The 14,987-nt window shown below is 51.7% G+C and overlaps 2 protein-coding genes across 4 annotated transcripts in view; one reads left to right on the top strand and one right to left on the bottom strand.

Annotated features, from left to right (window-relative positions):
- The window catches only part of WNT5B (Wnt family member 5B), a 65,234-nt gene that overhangs the window by 18,538 nt on the left and 31,709 nt on the right, over positions 1 to 14,987 (top strand). The gene's annotated exons all lie outside the window — the stretch shown is intronic.
- FBXL14 (F-box and leucine rich repeat protein 14) lies at positions 11,473 to 14,438 on the bottom strand. Its single transcript, XM_039707961.1, has one exon. It carries the CDS (start codon positions 14,366 to 14,368, stop codon positions 13,166 to 13,168), a length of 1,203 nt encoding a protein of 400 aa, XP_039563895.1. The 5' UTR covers positions 14,369 to 14,438; the 3' UTR covers positions 11,473 to 13,165.

Here is a 14,987-nt window from a genome sequence, read left to right as displayed (position 1 = left end):
AGGAAGGAGCTGTGCTGCCTGAGTCACCCCCCGTGGCTTCCTGGAGCACCCTGGTGTCCCTGGAGCACCGTGGGGACCCAGGGCTGCCAGCCTGCTGAGGTCAGCTGAGAGCATCACCTGAAGTGGTCTGGCTGCAGTTCAATGAAAAGAGATACTGAAAAAAACCCACATCTCACTCTATGGGCTGGGGTGATGGGGTTTTGTCACCTGAAGTGGTCTGGCTGCAGTTCAATGAAAAGAGATACTAAAAAAACCACATCTCACTCTATGGGCTAGGGTGATGGGGTTTTGTTTCAGGGTGGGGTTTTTTTTTGTTTTTTTTTTTTATTATTTTTATTTTGAGCTTTTTCTATGCTTTTATCTTGAAGTCTTAGATTTTCCCCTTCCCCCCCTCCAGGAAAAAAAAAAGATTTTGAGCTTTTTCTATGCTTTTATCTTGAAGTCTTAGCTTTTCCCCTTCCCCCGCTCCAGAAAAAAAAAAAAAGAAAAAAACCTTCTTTAACTAATTTGGTAATAATAGTACAGTTTCAAAAGTACTTGTTTAGCTAGTGCTGACTATATGCTTACACAGCTACCTCTGGCCTGGGAAAGATTGAAACCACAATGGCTAAGTATAGAGGCCTCTAAAATATCTTCATATATGCAGTGCCTGAGTACACAAACAGAACTGGTCTCTCTTCTGTCTATAGGAGCAATATTTTCCATAGGATTTGTATTGAGAGAGGTTTTCCCCCTGCATATTTATTAAAATAAAGATCCATGTGCTAAATCCTATTCCATGGCCACCTTCAGCCTGATATAAGAAATACAATCTGTTCCTGAAGAAAAGTAAGCACTTTTTCATTCTGTGCTGCAGGAGACTCTTGATTTGGGATGGTTTTTAAATTATTTTTCTTTGTTGGGTTGGGTGGGGTTTTTTCTTTTTAAGAAAGTGGGGAACTATTGCCAGGATTTCAACCTCCTCTCTCTTGGAGCCTGACCCCCAGCTTCTCTGTGTGCCTCCTTTTGAGCCTGTGACTTAAGCTGCCTGCAGTTTTTGGGTGGTTGTGGGCAAAGCAGTTTTTCTGTTCCTGCGCTGTGAGTGTGATACCTCAAGTATGTCCTGCCAGCTCCCAGCTGTGGGCTGGACTTGCACTGACACACCATATTCTTGGTAAATGACAGATTTCTCTGAGCTGGGGCTGGCGCTCCTCGCTCTGCACGTCGCTGTAGGCAGTGCGTGACAGTGACATTGTTGTGGTGGAAGCCAGGAGCTGGTAGGAGTGGCACTCTGAGTGCATGCCCAAATTATGTGCTCCAGGGAGCAACACCTGGTGCATGAGACGTTCAGATGTTGCATAGGTGGTCCTCAGGCACTTGTAGATTCTTCTGTGGTGATTATCTGGATCCTCTGCTGGCACACCAGCGACCCTGGAATCTCCCCAGCTTTCATAATAAGAATAACTTGTCCTTCATTTCTGGAAACTGCAGCTTCTTTAAATGTTTGTAACAATTTGCAGCTGAACATATAGACAGTCCTTTCAACACCAAGCCTCTGACAGAGCACAGCTCCAGAGCAGTAACTGCAGACGTGTTTTGAAACCCTTCTGTCTGCAGGGCTCGTTCTTTAGGGAAGTGGCACGGATGGGACAGAAATGAGCATGTGACAAGTTGTATTTTCATTATAATATATACCTTAACAATATTATATTGAAACATATGAAATCTATTTAACATCCCAGTGAGGTAAATCTCTTCACATAGTCAGGATTCTCGTTTCAACTCTTGTGGGACACAAATACTCGTGAGGATAGTAATAGTTTCCAGACATGTTTATCATACATTTGGAAATCCATTTGTACAATGCAGCTTGATAACTGGGCTCTTCACAAGGCTGACTGGAGCATCTGAGGTGCATCTGCAGGGAGCTGAGTGCGAGGACTCAGGGAAAGGAGTGTTCATCCAGGAGGGAAGAGGCTGTCTGAAGCAGAAAGCTCCTCAACTTTTTTCTGTTTTCAGTTGTGGAGAGCATTAAAAACACAGCTTAATCTGGGGGAAAAATAAAATATTTGAAGTGGATAGGGAGAAAAGTTATTAAAAGTAAAGTAGAAGTGGTTGAGTAAGGGGGCTGCAGGGTGTATACAGGTAACCCTTTTCAGAAATGATCCAAGTATGTATGATCGTACCTCTGTGCAGAATTTGGATGCTGATCTCTGGAAGTCCATGGTGTTTCAGTGATATTGTAAGCAGGGCTTTTCAAGGTTATCTGTGGACAGCAGACTTTGTATAAGCAGAAGGACTCCAACAGCAAGGCTCACCAGTGGTGCTCGAGAACAGCAGGCTGCGGGGAGATTGCTTCCTTGGAGATAGCAAAGGATGGCTCTTCTGTGCACAGTGCTCCATTTATTTAGGTGAGAAGCTGGGGCTGGAGCTGCTCTTACACTTCACTAGTGCCACTAGTGAATCACACATGTCACATCTGTGCTACTCCTTACTGGTGGTTGTGCATTCCTTATCTTGGAATGCTGGTGTTCACAACCTGTCTTAGAGACCAGACTCAGAGAGTATCTCAAAGAGTATCAGCCTTCATGAGCAATTTTGAGCAGGATTGGCCATTTGTCTTTTTAGCTTACTGTCTTTAAATCCTGCAAAAACAGTGTCCACGTGGGTGGAGATAATGAGGTAGAGAGGGGCAAAAAACCTGATCCAAGAAAAAACCAAAACAAAGCCAAATGACATTTAGGCAGCATTCAAAATTGCAAAATCAAAATCCCCAGCTTAGGCACCACCTAGCTCCTGGAGGCATCATAATTCCACAAATACCTCATTTGACTTTTTCTCTGTGCTTGTCTAGGGTTTTAAAATTATTTCTGGTTTAACACCCCTCGGGTGCTGAGTTTTTCACTTAAATACCTGCCCCAAAGTGCTTGAGTCTGACCACCATCCAGAGGGCAAGCATCCTGGCCCCTCAGCCTGCCCAGGTGCTTTTAGAGCACACCCAGCACAATAAGATCAAAAAGACCCAGTGGCAGCAGCTGCCACTTAGTTTTGAAATATCTTACACAGGAAAGCTCAGGGATCACAGCCTGCTTCTCCTTTTAGCCAACAGCTGCTTTATGCCACCTGCTGAGAGGTCTTCAGCCCTTGCTTCCTTCATGTGTTTTGTTTCTTGTTCCAAGTCTGGAATTATCATCCACGCTGTAGAGTGGCTTACACGGGAACAGTGAAGAGTAGCCCTTTTTCCCTGTGGTTACTTTGTGCCTTCTCCAGATGGGATGGGTTAGAAGTGAAGGGAGGCAGGGATTAAAGCAGGTCTCCCGCTTCCTTAGGCTACTGTTGGGAAGCAGGGAGCATCACTGCTCCCTCTGGCTGTGGCTCACCTGCTCTTAGGCAAGTGGGAATGGGGCAGTTTGATGGAAGAGGAGCAGCACCTGATTTTGGGCCAGGTGTGAGTGAGTGCAGGCAGCTCCTGGGAGCTCTGAGCAAGGCACAGAGCCCTCGGGCAGGGGGGCCAGCAGTGTGCTGACATGACTGGCTCTGTGCCTGGCATGGAGTTGTTTTGGATCCTTGGTGGTGCAGGACTGTTCTCAGAGGCCTCTAAAGCACCGAGGACCCCAATGCCAGGATCCACCCTTGGAGCAGAGCCCTCAAGAGCTGGGTGTTACAGTGTGCACATCTTCCGTGCCAAGTGTTTTTGGAGCCTGCTGCAAGTAACTTGTGTAAGACCTCCTACATAATGGCCTTGCAGAGCCAAAGCCCAGCCTGTCCAATGGACCTCATCCCTCCTGGCTCCTTGGTTTTTCTGTTCACTGAGGCTCACGGAGCTGGAATAGTTTGCTTTTTCTCAAGCTTTTCTTTAAAAAAAAAATAATCTCAGGGTGTTGCTTCTGTGTTAAAGCACTTCTGTTCATTGCATGCTGCTGGAGTGGGACTCATCTAACCTGGAGTCTGGGATCTGTCCTGTGAGACAGAGAGGAGGCAAGCTGCCCAGCCAAGCCCTGGCTTTGCTGGATCCAGCTGCGGTGGTTTAGGTTTCTGGCTGAGTCCATCTGAAAGCAGCACAGAGCAGAACACAAAGAGAGGGAGGGTCGTAAGTACCGCCATTCTCTCCTGATAATCCCTTGAAAAATAATTGCAGGCCTAAACCTCTGGCCTCCAGCAAATTTTCCACTCGATTAGAGGCTTTTGTGAAGCTGGGGAAAGGGACACGCAGACTTGCACATTGTGCCGCTGCCCGAAACTTCCAGCTGGGATTTTTTCCATCAAAAGGGGATTTTAGTAAAACCATTATAAGGGGCTTAGTCACAGAAAAGCAGTTGAGCTGAGACAGGGGTAGATTAGCTTTAACATGCTTGTTTTTGGCACTGGGGACAGGGTGGAAGTTACACCCGGCCGCTCACATGCAGCCTCCCCTGTCCCACTGACTCCTTGGCAGGTGTGGCTGGGAGAAGATATTTCCCCATCTTCCCCTTGGTTGTCCCCTGGCTCCTGCATTTGAGCCCAGGGGAGGTGAGGGGAAGGCAGTGGGCAGCCCTGGCACCAGCCCCTGTGTTCTGCACTCTGGGTGTGGGGAGCAAAATTGCTGTTGCCTTCAGTGTGGTCTGGGCAAGTCTGTGCTGATGGACAGGTGACAGGAGACAGCGTGGGCAGCCTTAGGGACCGTGTGGTGCCTTTGATCCACACGGGTGGTCCCTGCTCAGGGACAGTCCTGGTGGAGATGTCCAGGGAGCAGCCGGAGGGCTGCAGGCACAGCAGTAGCTGTTGTTGTGCTGGGACATGTCCCTGCAGGGCTGGCAGCTCTGTGTTTGTTGGGTCAGAGTGGCCACTGCCTGTGATAAAAGCTGTGACAGCTGAAGAGTTTGTACAGAGAGAGACAGAGGGGTGGGTTTTTGGAGGGGCTCCTGCTGCTGGGAGCTCTTCCACAGCCCACACTTGTACACCAGCGCTTCCAGGCTGCTGAGTGAGTCTGGTGTGGAAGACTAGGAAGATGATGTTCTTTGTCCTGACCCTCCCTCTCCAGGACTTCCTTAGGCTGGAAAACTCATTTCCATTCTTGCTGCTCCAAGTGGCAGAAACCAGCAGGACTGGAGATGGAAGGGGTGGATGCCAGGCACTGTTTGGTCACACACGGATCTGGGACATCACCTTAGTCAAGTTGTTTCCACCTCTCTTCCCCCATTAGTGCTGATTTTCCCTTTTTGATGTCTGTGTATGTAATGAGTCTGCAGAAGCTAATTATTAAAATTCTGTAAATTATAAGGTGTAGTTGCTTCTGAAAAAGACACCATCACTGTACCTGTAGCAGTGTGAGAGCTGCATAAAGACCCCAAAAAATTGCTGTCAAGCTATAGATGTCAAGAAATGGAGTTTTAGGGCAGAAGTGCTGTTTAGGACAGACAGTTTCCAGGAGGCAGCTCTTAGGGCTGGGGTGTGAAGTTCTTGCATGATGGGGAACATTGATGCACATTCCAACATCAGGAGATGAACCTGATGGAGCAAAAAATTCTGTAAATTATAAGGTGTAGTTGCTTCTGAAAAAGACACCATCACTGTACCTGTAGCAGCAGTGTGAGAGCTGGATAAAAAAGACCCCCAAAAAATTGCTGTCCAAGAAAAAAATTGCAACTCCAAGAGATGGAGTTTTAGGGCAGAAGTGCTAAGTTTAGCAGTTTCCAGGAGGCAGCTCTTCGGGCTGGGGTGTGAACTTCTTGAATGATGGGGAACACTGATGGACATTCCAACATAAGGAGACGAACCTGATGGAGCATGTCCAGAGGAGGGCCATGGAAGTGATCAGAGAGCTGGAGCATTTCTGTGAGGACAGCCTGAGAGAATTTGGTTTGTTCAGCCAGGAGAAGAGCAAGTTTTCCAGTAGCAAGACGGGCTGCAAGAGAGCTGAAAAGGAGTTCTGACCAGGACATGTAGTGATGGGACAAGGGAGGATGGCTTTAAACTGAAAGAGGTTGGGTTTAGATTGCTTACCAGGAAGGAAGTCTTTATTGTGAGGATGGTGAGGCCTGGTACGGGTTATCTGGAGAAGCCGTGGATGTTCTATCCCTGGAAGTGTTCGAGGCCAGGCTGGATTAGGCTTTAAGCAACAACTTCATAGCAGAAGGTGTTCCAGCCCATGGCAGGGTGATTGGAACTAGATAATCCTTAAGATCACTTTCAACCCAAACCATTCACTGCTTCTATGACTGACTCCCAGCTCAGCTATGCCAAGTGTGGCTTTCCAGTTCGGTTCACCATCACCAAACGCCGACAGCAGTGATGACGAACGGCCTCAGGCTCCCCATGCCTTTGCACCTCCCGTGCTGGTTCGTGTCCGGGGCTGAGCGGGTGAGCCCGTGAGTGTGCGGGCTCGGAGCGGAGCCGTGCGCTCGCTGCGGGAACCGGCGGCGGCACTCGGCGGGCAATGCTACCGCCTGGCGGGCCGGCCGCGCGCTGCACCCGGGGATCGGGATGGGAATGGGATCGGGATGGGGATGGGATCGGGATGGGGATGCGGACGCGCCACCCAGCACCGCAGGCAGCAGCGGGGTCTCCGTCTGTTGTTGCGGTTTTCCTGGGTGTTAGGCAGCCGAGCGACCCGGGGGATCTCGTTATCCCCGTCACCTCGGGTCAGTTGGCATCGGGCGCCTTGGCCGAGCGGATGGAGATGTGCCAGAGTCAGGCATTGCAGCCCTGGCAGCTCCAGGAGCCCGGGGGGCAGAGGGAACCGGCTCACGTGTGGTAGGAGTGCCTCACAAGACTTCTATCCAGTGTGTGGCACTGAGCGATGCACCTGGCCCACGCTGAGGCTGGGGAGCCAGGAGTGCCACCTCAGCTGTCACCAGGGGAGAGAATGGCAGGGATTCCTTGGCATTTCAGCTCACTGAACAAGGAGAGAGGCTGCTGGCTGCAGAGCTGTGATGCTCTGTGCCCCTGTGATGCTGTGTGCCCTTGTGGTGCTGTGTGCCAAATCCATAAAGACATCCGAGGGTTGTGAAGCTGGGATGTTTGTGGGGAGAAGGAGGCAAAGGAGAGGGAGGAACAGGACCAAGCTCAGATAAAATTTGTTAGGGATTTTTTTTTTTTCCCAGAGCTGGGAGGGGAAATTGCTTCATCATGAAATCACTAGACTGTGCCCAGAGAAACAAGACTCAGAGGAAGGAAAATAACTAGGAGGAGGTTCCCATTTCTAGATCTGGGTTTGTTTCTGTAGCAGAATATGAGTTTGGTTTATGTCTCAGTAACCCTCTCATGTGGAAACACTTGCTCAGGGCATGTGTCCAGTCACTGGTACTAAACTTTTGACACCTTGTCTAAGAAACACCACACATTTTAGGAAATTTTTTTGGAAAATCCCATTTCCATTCATCTTGCAGGGACAGATCAGACTCGGATCTTTCAAAATCTCCATCACGCGATTTCAGTTTGGGCTGTCATTGAGCTAGTGCATATGGTAAATGTAATTAAATAAGGGGGAGAAGCACTAACATCCCTGCCAAATGTGGCTGGAGGCTTAAGTTCTGGCACAGGAGCCTGGTGAACCTTCTCCAGCTCTTTCTTTCGTGCAGCTTGGGGCTGGGGAATTGAGCAGGCCGGCCTGGCTGGCTGGCCACGGCGGGGAGTGTCAGTGCAGCCCAGCCAGCAGCTCTGGCGCGGGGCCTCGCTCGTGTCCTGAGGGGTCCAGCCCGCACCACCCAGCCGAGTTTATCCATTTAGCTTTTTCCTCCACAGAAGGCACCGTTAAAGAGCTGCTGGCTGAAAGAGTGGCATTTAAAGGTAGAGGAGGGAGAGAGAGAAAACAAAAAAAGGGTTCGCTTTGCCAGGAGCATCCCACATGCGTACATAGCGAGTTGCAGGGACATCTCCCCTTGAGCTGTTAATGGTAGCCTGTGCTAACTTCTACCTTTGCTTCCAAAACCTGTGAGCCTCTTGGCCACCCAGGTCTCATTTTAACCCTTCCCTGACCCCCAAAGGGCAGGTTCAGTGGTGAGCCCTGTGCTGTCTAGCAGGGAGATCACCTCTGGCCATAGCACAGGCCCCAGGTGGTTTGGCTGACAGCTGCCCCGTGACCCCGTTATTTATTAGCGCCAAACAAAGGCCCCCAGAGCCACCATGACAAACCGATTCAGCCGAACCCGCAGCGTGCAGCGGGAAGGTATAAAACGTATAAATCTGTCATGCATGGACCTCCCATGTGCTAGTCCAAGGGCAGTGGGACCCAGGTGGAGCCTGCTTTTCCTCCCGTCTCCCGGGGAGCGGAGCCATCCATGGATCTGCTGAGGGGAGCAGCTGCTGCGGCAGACCAGGGACCCCACGCACACGCAGGACTTCACTGCGGCTTGCGAGCTGGCATCCCCAGCTGCTGCCCCTCAGTCCCTGGCTGCCTCCTCTCCTGCTTGTTCACTTCATCTCTCCTCCACATCATTCCTGCTCTGCTTTCTGCCACCTCCTCTTCAGCGTGGCCCCTCTGCTCCTCAGAGCTGTCCACAAAGCAGGTCCCTGGGCCACCCTCCATGCCCAGGTGTAGGCCCTGCTGCCCCAGCACTTCTGCTGGGCACAGAGGTGAAGGCTGGCACCAAAGCCACGGCTGGGGCACTGTGGGCTCACAGACCGGAGACTTCCAGCTCATTTCCAAGTAGTGGAGTGTTTTTTCTGGTTTTCTACCCCAGTTTCCAACTGAGTCATGCTCAAAAATTCAAGAGCGGTTGGTTGTGCTGAGAAGTTATGTGGTAATTGGTCTATGGTTGTTGGCCTGTGTCTGTGTCCAAGGAAGTGCTGTCACAATGGAGCATGAGAGGAAGGTATGAGGAGCACTTGCTCCATCTACGGGAACAGTCCAGGGTGTCTAAGAACTGGGCTTCAGGGAGGCTTTGGTTTTGGCAACTTCCTTTGGCTTGTGTTCCTCTTAAAAGGGGATGTTGGGCCATGTGGGCACTGCTTTTGGTTTGTTTTTAAGAGTTGAGAGAAGTTCAGGGGATTTTTTAGGAAAAAAAAAAATCCGGTCTTTGTTCTGATTACAGAGCTTAGGAGCACACACGTTATATTGAAACATAGATGTCCCACTGTTATCTGTGTGAACATGGGGTTTAATAAGGAGATGCCATTTTCACCCAAGCCCAGCAGAAACAAACCTACTTTATGAGAGGTTTATCATTCCCCATCCTTGGCTGGGACTGCTGCTTGACCCCAAGAGCAATTACGTTTTCAGCTGTTACGGGAACCTGATCTGGAATTCCTGTTGTTTATAACACTCACACATACATGCTCTTTTTCCATCAAGAAGTTACTGTAAACTCCTTTCTTAATGCAGGAAAGACAGACCCCAACACCTCCCTCCAAGTAGAGGAAGATGGATATAGTGTCAGGCTCAATTAGATCCAATTGTGGTGGCTTTCCCTAAAGCGAACAATGCAGCTTTTGTCAATGGACTCCCAGCAGAAAGCTTGGAAGTCTTGGAAGGGAGGGAATAGAACAGCACACGCCCCAAAGTCCAGACCCTGCGATAGTCCAGGTCCCTAGGATGCAGAGGAGATGGTGTTTCTTTTTAAGAGGGCTGGAGTCAGGCATTAGTTTCCCCTTTGAAATGCAGCAGTGCATGAAGAGGTGAGGTGGGTAGAGCTGGCAAGGAGAGTATGCCCAGTCCAGCCTGACCAAAGTAGCTGCGGAGGCAGGGCTGAGCAGGGCAGGCAGCTGCGGGCGCCCAGGGCATCTCCTCTGGGAGGGCATCCCACCTGGAGCAGCACCCAGCCAGGGCCGCTGGAGCGGGGAACAAAGTGGCCTGCTCAGCGCTGGAAGTGCTTAAAATGCAAATGTACAGGAACTTCAGACCATCCCCCTCCCTCCTCTTCGGCGCGGAGGAAAGCAGCTTAAATACAGCCAGGCCTGGAGAGGAATGTTAAAAAGAGGGGAAGAATCGCCCTCCTCCTTTCCATAGGGACTCGGGCCCGGCCAGATTGAGTATGCATGACTGAGCAAGCAAGCAAGGACAGCTCCTCTTTTAACTTTGCTGAACAATGGCTCTGCCTTCTTCCACCATTTCGCATTCCCCCTCCTTGGAGGCAGGAAGGGGGCAGCGGGCAGCGAGGCCGGCCGCCGGGCTGGGGGAGCGGGGCTTTGTGGCCGCGCTGTAAACAGCGCTCAGCTCCATCTCCGGCAACAATGGAGCGCCCCACGCCGGGGAGGCCACGGAGGGACCCGTCGGGTTAAAAGTCATAACGCGCAGGAGAAAGATTATGGTGGAGGACAAAGGACACCTTAGATTATTCAAACTTTTTTTTTTTTTTTTAACACGGTTCCACTTTTTGCTTTCTCTTTAATCTTTGGCTGGGCAGTGGAAATCAACTAAGATGTTTCAGATTTTCCAGGTCGGCAAGGGCGCAGATTTTTGGTGGTTGTCGCTGCTGGGAAATGTTTTTACTTGATGGGTCTTCCAGTTTAAATCACTAAAAAAATCCTCCAGCACGCAATTCATCTGGAGCTTAAAAAAACTGAGAAACACAGGCCTTGTTCCGCCCTCACAAATGCTGTCCTCTATCACCAAGTAGTCGGTTTCAGCACTTCAGGTTTGTGCGGCCTCAGACTCCGAACGGGTTTGTCCCCAGGGATGCTGCCAGCACCCTCGCGGCCACGGCTGGTCCTGCCAAGCCCCTTCCTTACGAACTCCTCCTGGCGATGTCCCCCGGCCTCCTGCACAGGAGGAGGCTCCTTGCCTTGCTTCTCCTCCTCCATCGCTCAGCAGAGCCAGCCCCAATCCAATCCCACCGTCAGCCACAAGCCCGACAGGTACACACATCTTCAATAAGTACAGACAACACAGATACGGCTTTTTTTTTTTTTTTTTTTTTCAAAAACATACTTCATATTTCCTCTTTTATTATATAAATATGTTTAACCTTTTACTGTAAGAATATAAAATGTTTTAAGAGGATCTTTGTTATTTTTTTTATACAAATTCACAAACAGTACAATTAATCCATAGGGGTCTCCGGGTTTGTGTTAACTCCGTGGTCTGGCCTGTTACTGTGGAGGATTTGAGATTTTGAACAGATAAGCAAAAAAAAAGCCAAGATACTTAAAAACAAACAAAAAAGAAATCAAAACAAAACCCAAACTTACTCTTCCTCTTTCAAATAATAATTAAAAAATAATCTAAAGACCCAGCTCCATTTTATTGACAGAACAGAGATAAGACAGATGAACTTCAGTCTCCTCCCCTTCACATGGCAGCCCTGGGGCCTGCAGGCCACTCTGCTCCTCTCCACCTACAAACAGGAAGCCTGGCATGGTGACCTTCTGTAGGTGGCTCAGGAGGGGAGGGGAAAGCACTTGCATATATCCATATATATATATAGAATTTTTTTTTAAACAAACTTGCATTTTACACATTTCTGTTAACAGTAGCCCAATCCTCGGTGTGGATTCTCACGTTACATATTTGTGCTAGAAGAGTAAAAATGCAGAAGCACAGTTTGGGTCCCCAGTTCCCAGTGAAGAGGGAGGGAGAGGCACAACCAGAATGTGGAGGTGGGACACAGTAGGGTAAGCCTAAAAACAAAAATGTAAAATTAAAAAAAAAAAAATTAAAAAAAGGGGTGGGGGAAGAGGAGGGGATAAAATAAGAACAAACCCAAGGGGCATTATTCCAGTCTAGGCACAAAAATGTTTCAGTCTCAAAATCTCTTTCCTGTAAGAATTCCAGGGCTTTTGAGGAGGAAAAAAAAAAAGTAACAAATTAAAACGAGGTAGCCAGACATCATATATATATTTATATATATAGAATATATTCAGCAGAAAAAAAAGTACTTAAAAATCCACAAGAACAGCAACTTCATATGTCTTTAAAAATAAAACCATGTAAGAAAATGAATACTGTAAAGGGGAGAATGAGTGAGGAAAACTGGGATCAATTACAGTATGTAAGCAAGGGCTAGATGGGAGAGTAAGAGGCTGTTTTTGTAGCAGTAATTTTTTTTATGCATTTCAAAATAAAAACAGGTCACAGTATCTCAAATGAAGCAGAAATGAAGCTGGAGATTCTTCCTCTTGACCCCCAGGTAGAGAGGAGCGAGAACTCCCTTCTACCTGCTCACCCCCAACCCAGAGAGGAATGGATATGTGGCTGGATATGTCTATCCCTGTTGCCAAGGAGGAGGAGGGGAGAAAAAGAGAGAATGATGAAAGGGAAGACAAGTCTCAGCAACTCTCAGAGTCCCCCAGTGCACAGGAAGGCTTAAGAGAGTGGGGTCTGTGTCCAGCCCCCACAGAGACAGGAGGAGGAGGAAATGGTGTTTTCATCTCCAGTGGAGAGATGGGGAGAGAGAATGGAGTGCCTGGACTTTTCCATTACCCATAGTGCAGGATGACATGGAAACATACTGACAAAAGGGGAGGCTGTAGCTATCGCTAGTCTCAGTGCAGTGGAGAACTGGAATAGTGGGAGGTTGTATCCACCCACAGCAGAGAATAACATGAAACTGGAGACTGAAGAGAGATTTAAAAGGGGGAAAAAAAAATCAATGTACCTAGGGAGCAGTATTTCTGTCACAAATGTGTTGACAGGGGAGGGGCAAGCACAGAGGTGGAATGGTGGTTTTATCCAAAGCTCTGTCTGTGCCCAGCACAGGATGACTGGGTGGCTGGGTACACAAGTGTAGCTAGGAAGCCTTTGCTGCTGTTAACTATTTTTTTGTTCCCATCTCCATTTCCACTCTCCCTTATATAAACCAAAAATAATCTATTCTGAATACATGGCAGAACAAGGGTCTTTCTTTATCCATCCTTAGTGCTTGAGGGGATGGAATGTGGGAGTGGGGACAAAGAGGGGTGTCTCTAGCCCCAGTGCATAAGTGTGGGTTTCTACCTCTTCCGCAGGGAAGGATGCTGTGGGAAGGGAGAGAGCTCTGTCTCCCTAGCACGGAGCTTGAGGCGTGACCTGGAAAATGGATAGGTGCTTTCTCTCTGTCCTCCTGGTCCCCCTTCCTCCTCCTCCACAGCAAGGACAGGCAGGCAGCACAGAAGGGTCGAGGGTATATCCCTCTTTCTCTGTGTTCCTCCCTGTGGTGCCAGAGTGCGTGGGTAGCATGTCTGTGTGCATGCCCCTCTCTCTTTCTCTCCTCCTCTGCAGCAGTCAGTCAGTCAGTCAGTCAGTGAGTCCCTCCAGAGGAGATGGAGGTCTCGGGGCACCCTCCTCCTCCTCTCACCTGACCTTCTCACTCTCAGTCATTTCCCAAAGTCCCAGGTTGAGCACCTTGAGGCAGGGCAGCTGGGTGATGCGCTCCAGGCCCCGCTTGGTGATGCGGGTGCAGCCGTAGAGGTCGATGCCCGTGAGCTGGCTGAGGTGCTCGGCGATGAGCTCCAGGCCCTTGTCGGTGATGCGGACGCACTGGCCGATGTTGAGGGTGCGCAGCCCGTGCATCTGCCGCACCATGCGGTTGATGCCCTCGTCGCTGATGTGGCAGGAGCAGAGGGACAGCGAGCGCAGCCCGTCGAGGCCCTGCGCGATGTAGGCTAGGCTCTGGTCCCCCACCTTGTCACAGAAGGAGACGTCGAGGCCGGACAGCCGCAGGCTGCCCATGGCCAGGTGCATGATGCCCGTGTCGCTGATGTTGTCGCAGGAGCGCAGGTTGAGGCTCCGCAGGCTGCTCATGTGCGACAGGTGCAGCAGCCCCGCGTCCGAGATGCCCCCGCAGAAGCTGAGGTTGAGCTGGCGGAGGCGGCCCAGCCCGCGGGCCAGGTGCTTGAGCGAGAGGTCGCTGAGCTTCTGGCAGTCCTGCAGCGTGAGCTGCTCCAGGCCCAGGCAGCCCTCGGCCGCGCTGCGGGTCATGCCCGCCAGGTGCCCGATGCCCACGTCGGAGAGGTGCCGGCAGGAGCGCAGGTTGAGGCTCTTGAGGCGCTGCAGGCCCCAGGCGATGAGCAGGAGGCCGGTGTTGGTGATGTTGCTGCAGCCTCCGAGCTCGAGCACCTCCAGGCCCTTGAGGTACTGGGCGATGCGGCCCAGGCTGCTGTCCGTGATCTGCTTGCAGAGGCTCAGGTTGAGCGAGCGCAGGGAGCTGATCTCCGCCACGAAGGCGTGGCTCAGCCCGTTGTCGGTGAGGTTGTAGCAGCCGCTGAGGTTGAGGCTCTCGATGTCCGCCATGCCCTGGACCACGTAGCTCAGGCTGCGCCGCAGCGACAGGATCTGCACCCGCCGGATGCCCCGCGCCGCCAGGCTGGGGAAGAGCGAGGGGTTGGCGCGGCGCAGGTGCAGCTTGGCCTCCACGCCCCGCCACACCGAGCGGTGGTAGGCGGCGTCCCGCCAGGCCGTGCACACCTGCGCCGCGCGGCCCTTGTCGCGCACCTCCAGGTACCCGAAGATCATGGCGAGCAGCTCGGGGAACAGGCACGAGATGTGCGTTTCCATCGCACGCACGCCCGCCCGCGCCCGGCCGCCCCCGCCGGCGCCGCGCCCGCGGGAGGGGGGGAGGCGCGGCCAGGCGCGGGGGGAGGAGGCAGCCGGGCAGGAGGCGGCGCCGCGCCGGGCCTGTTTCCCCTCCCGCCCCCACCCGCGCCGCTTGCGCAATGGTACGGTCCGGAACACGGCGAGCCGTCGCCCTGGAAACAGCGCGGGGCGCCGCGGCCGCCGGGCTGCGCTGCCCCGCGCCGCCGCCGGGGGCGCCACCGGGACCGGCCCGAGAGCCTTATCTGCCACCGGGACCGGCCCGAGAGCCTTATCTGCCACCGGGACCGGCCCGGGGCCTCAGCCGGCACCGGGACCCGGCCCGAGGGGTCTCAGCGGTCACCGGGGCCACCCCCGGCCCCAGCACATGGCACACGGTGGCATCCAGACGGCTCTCGAGTGTACAGAGGGGGACACCACAGGCTCTCTGGGCAGTCTGGTGCAGTGCGTGGCACCCACATAGGAAGAGTTATTCCCTGTGCACTTTCCGTGCATCGGTTTGTACCTGTCGACTCTTGTCTCTTGTCCTCCCACCTGCCCTTGGTGTGACTCTCTAGTACTGGGGAGCCCAAAACTGGATGCA

This window comes from Passer montanus, unplaced genomic scaffold (genome assembly GCF_014805655.1).
Source record: "Passer montanus isolate IOZ18808 unplaced genomic scaffold, ASM1480565v1 scaffold20, whole genome shotgun sequence".
Lineage (NCBI taxonomy): Eukaryota > Metazoa > Chordata > Aves > Passeriformes > Passeridae > Passer > Passer montanus.
This window is presented reverse-complemented; position numbering and strand designations above follow the sequence as displayed.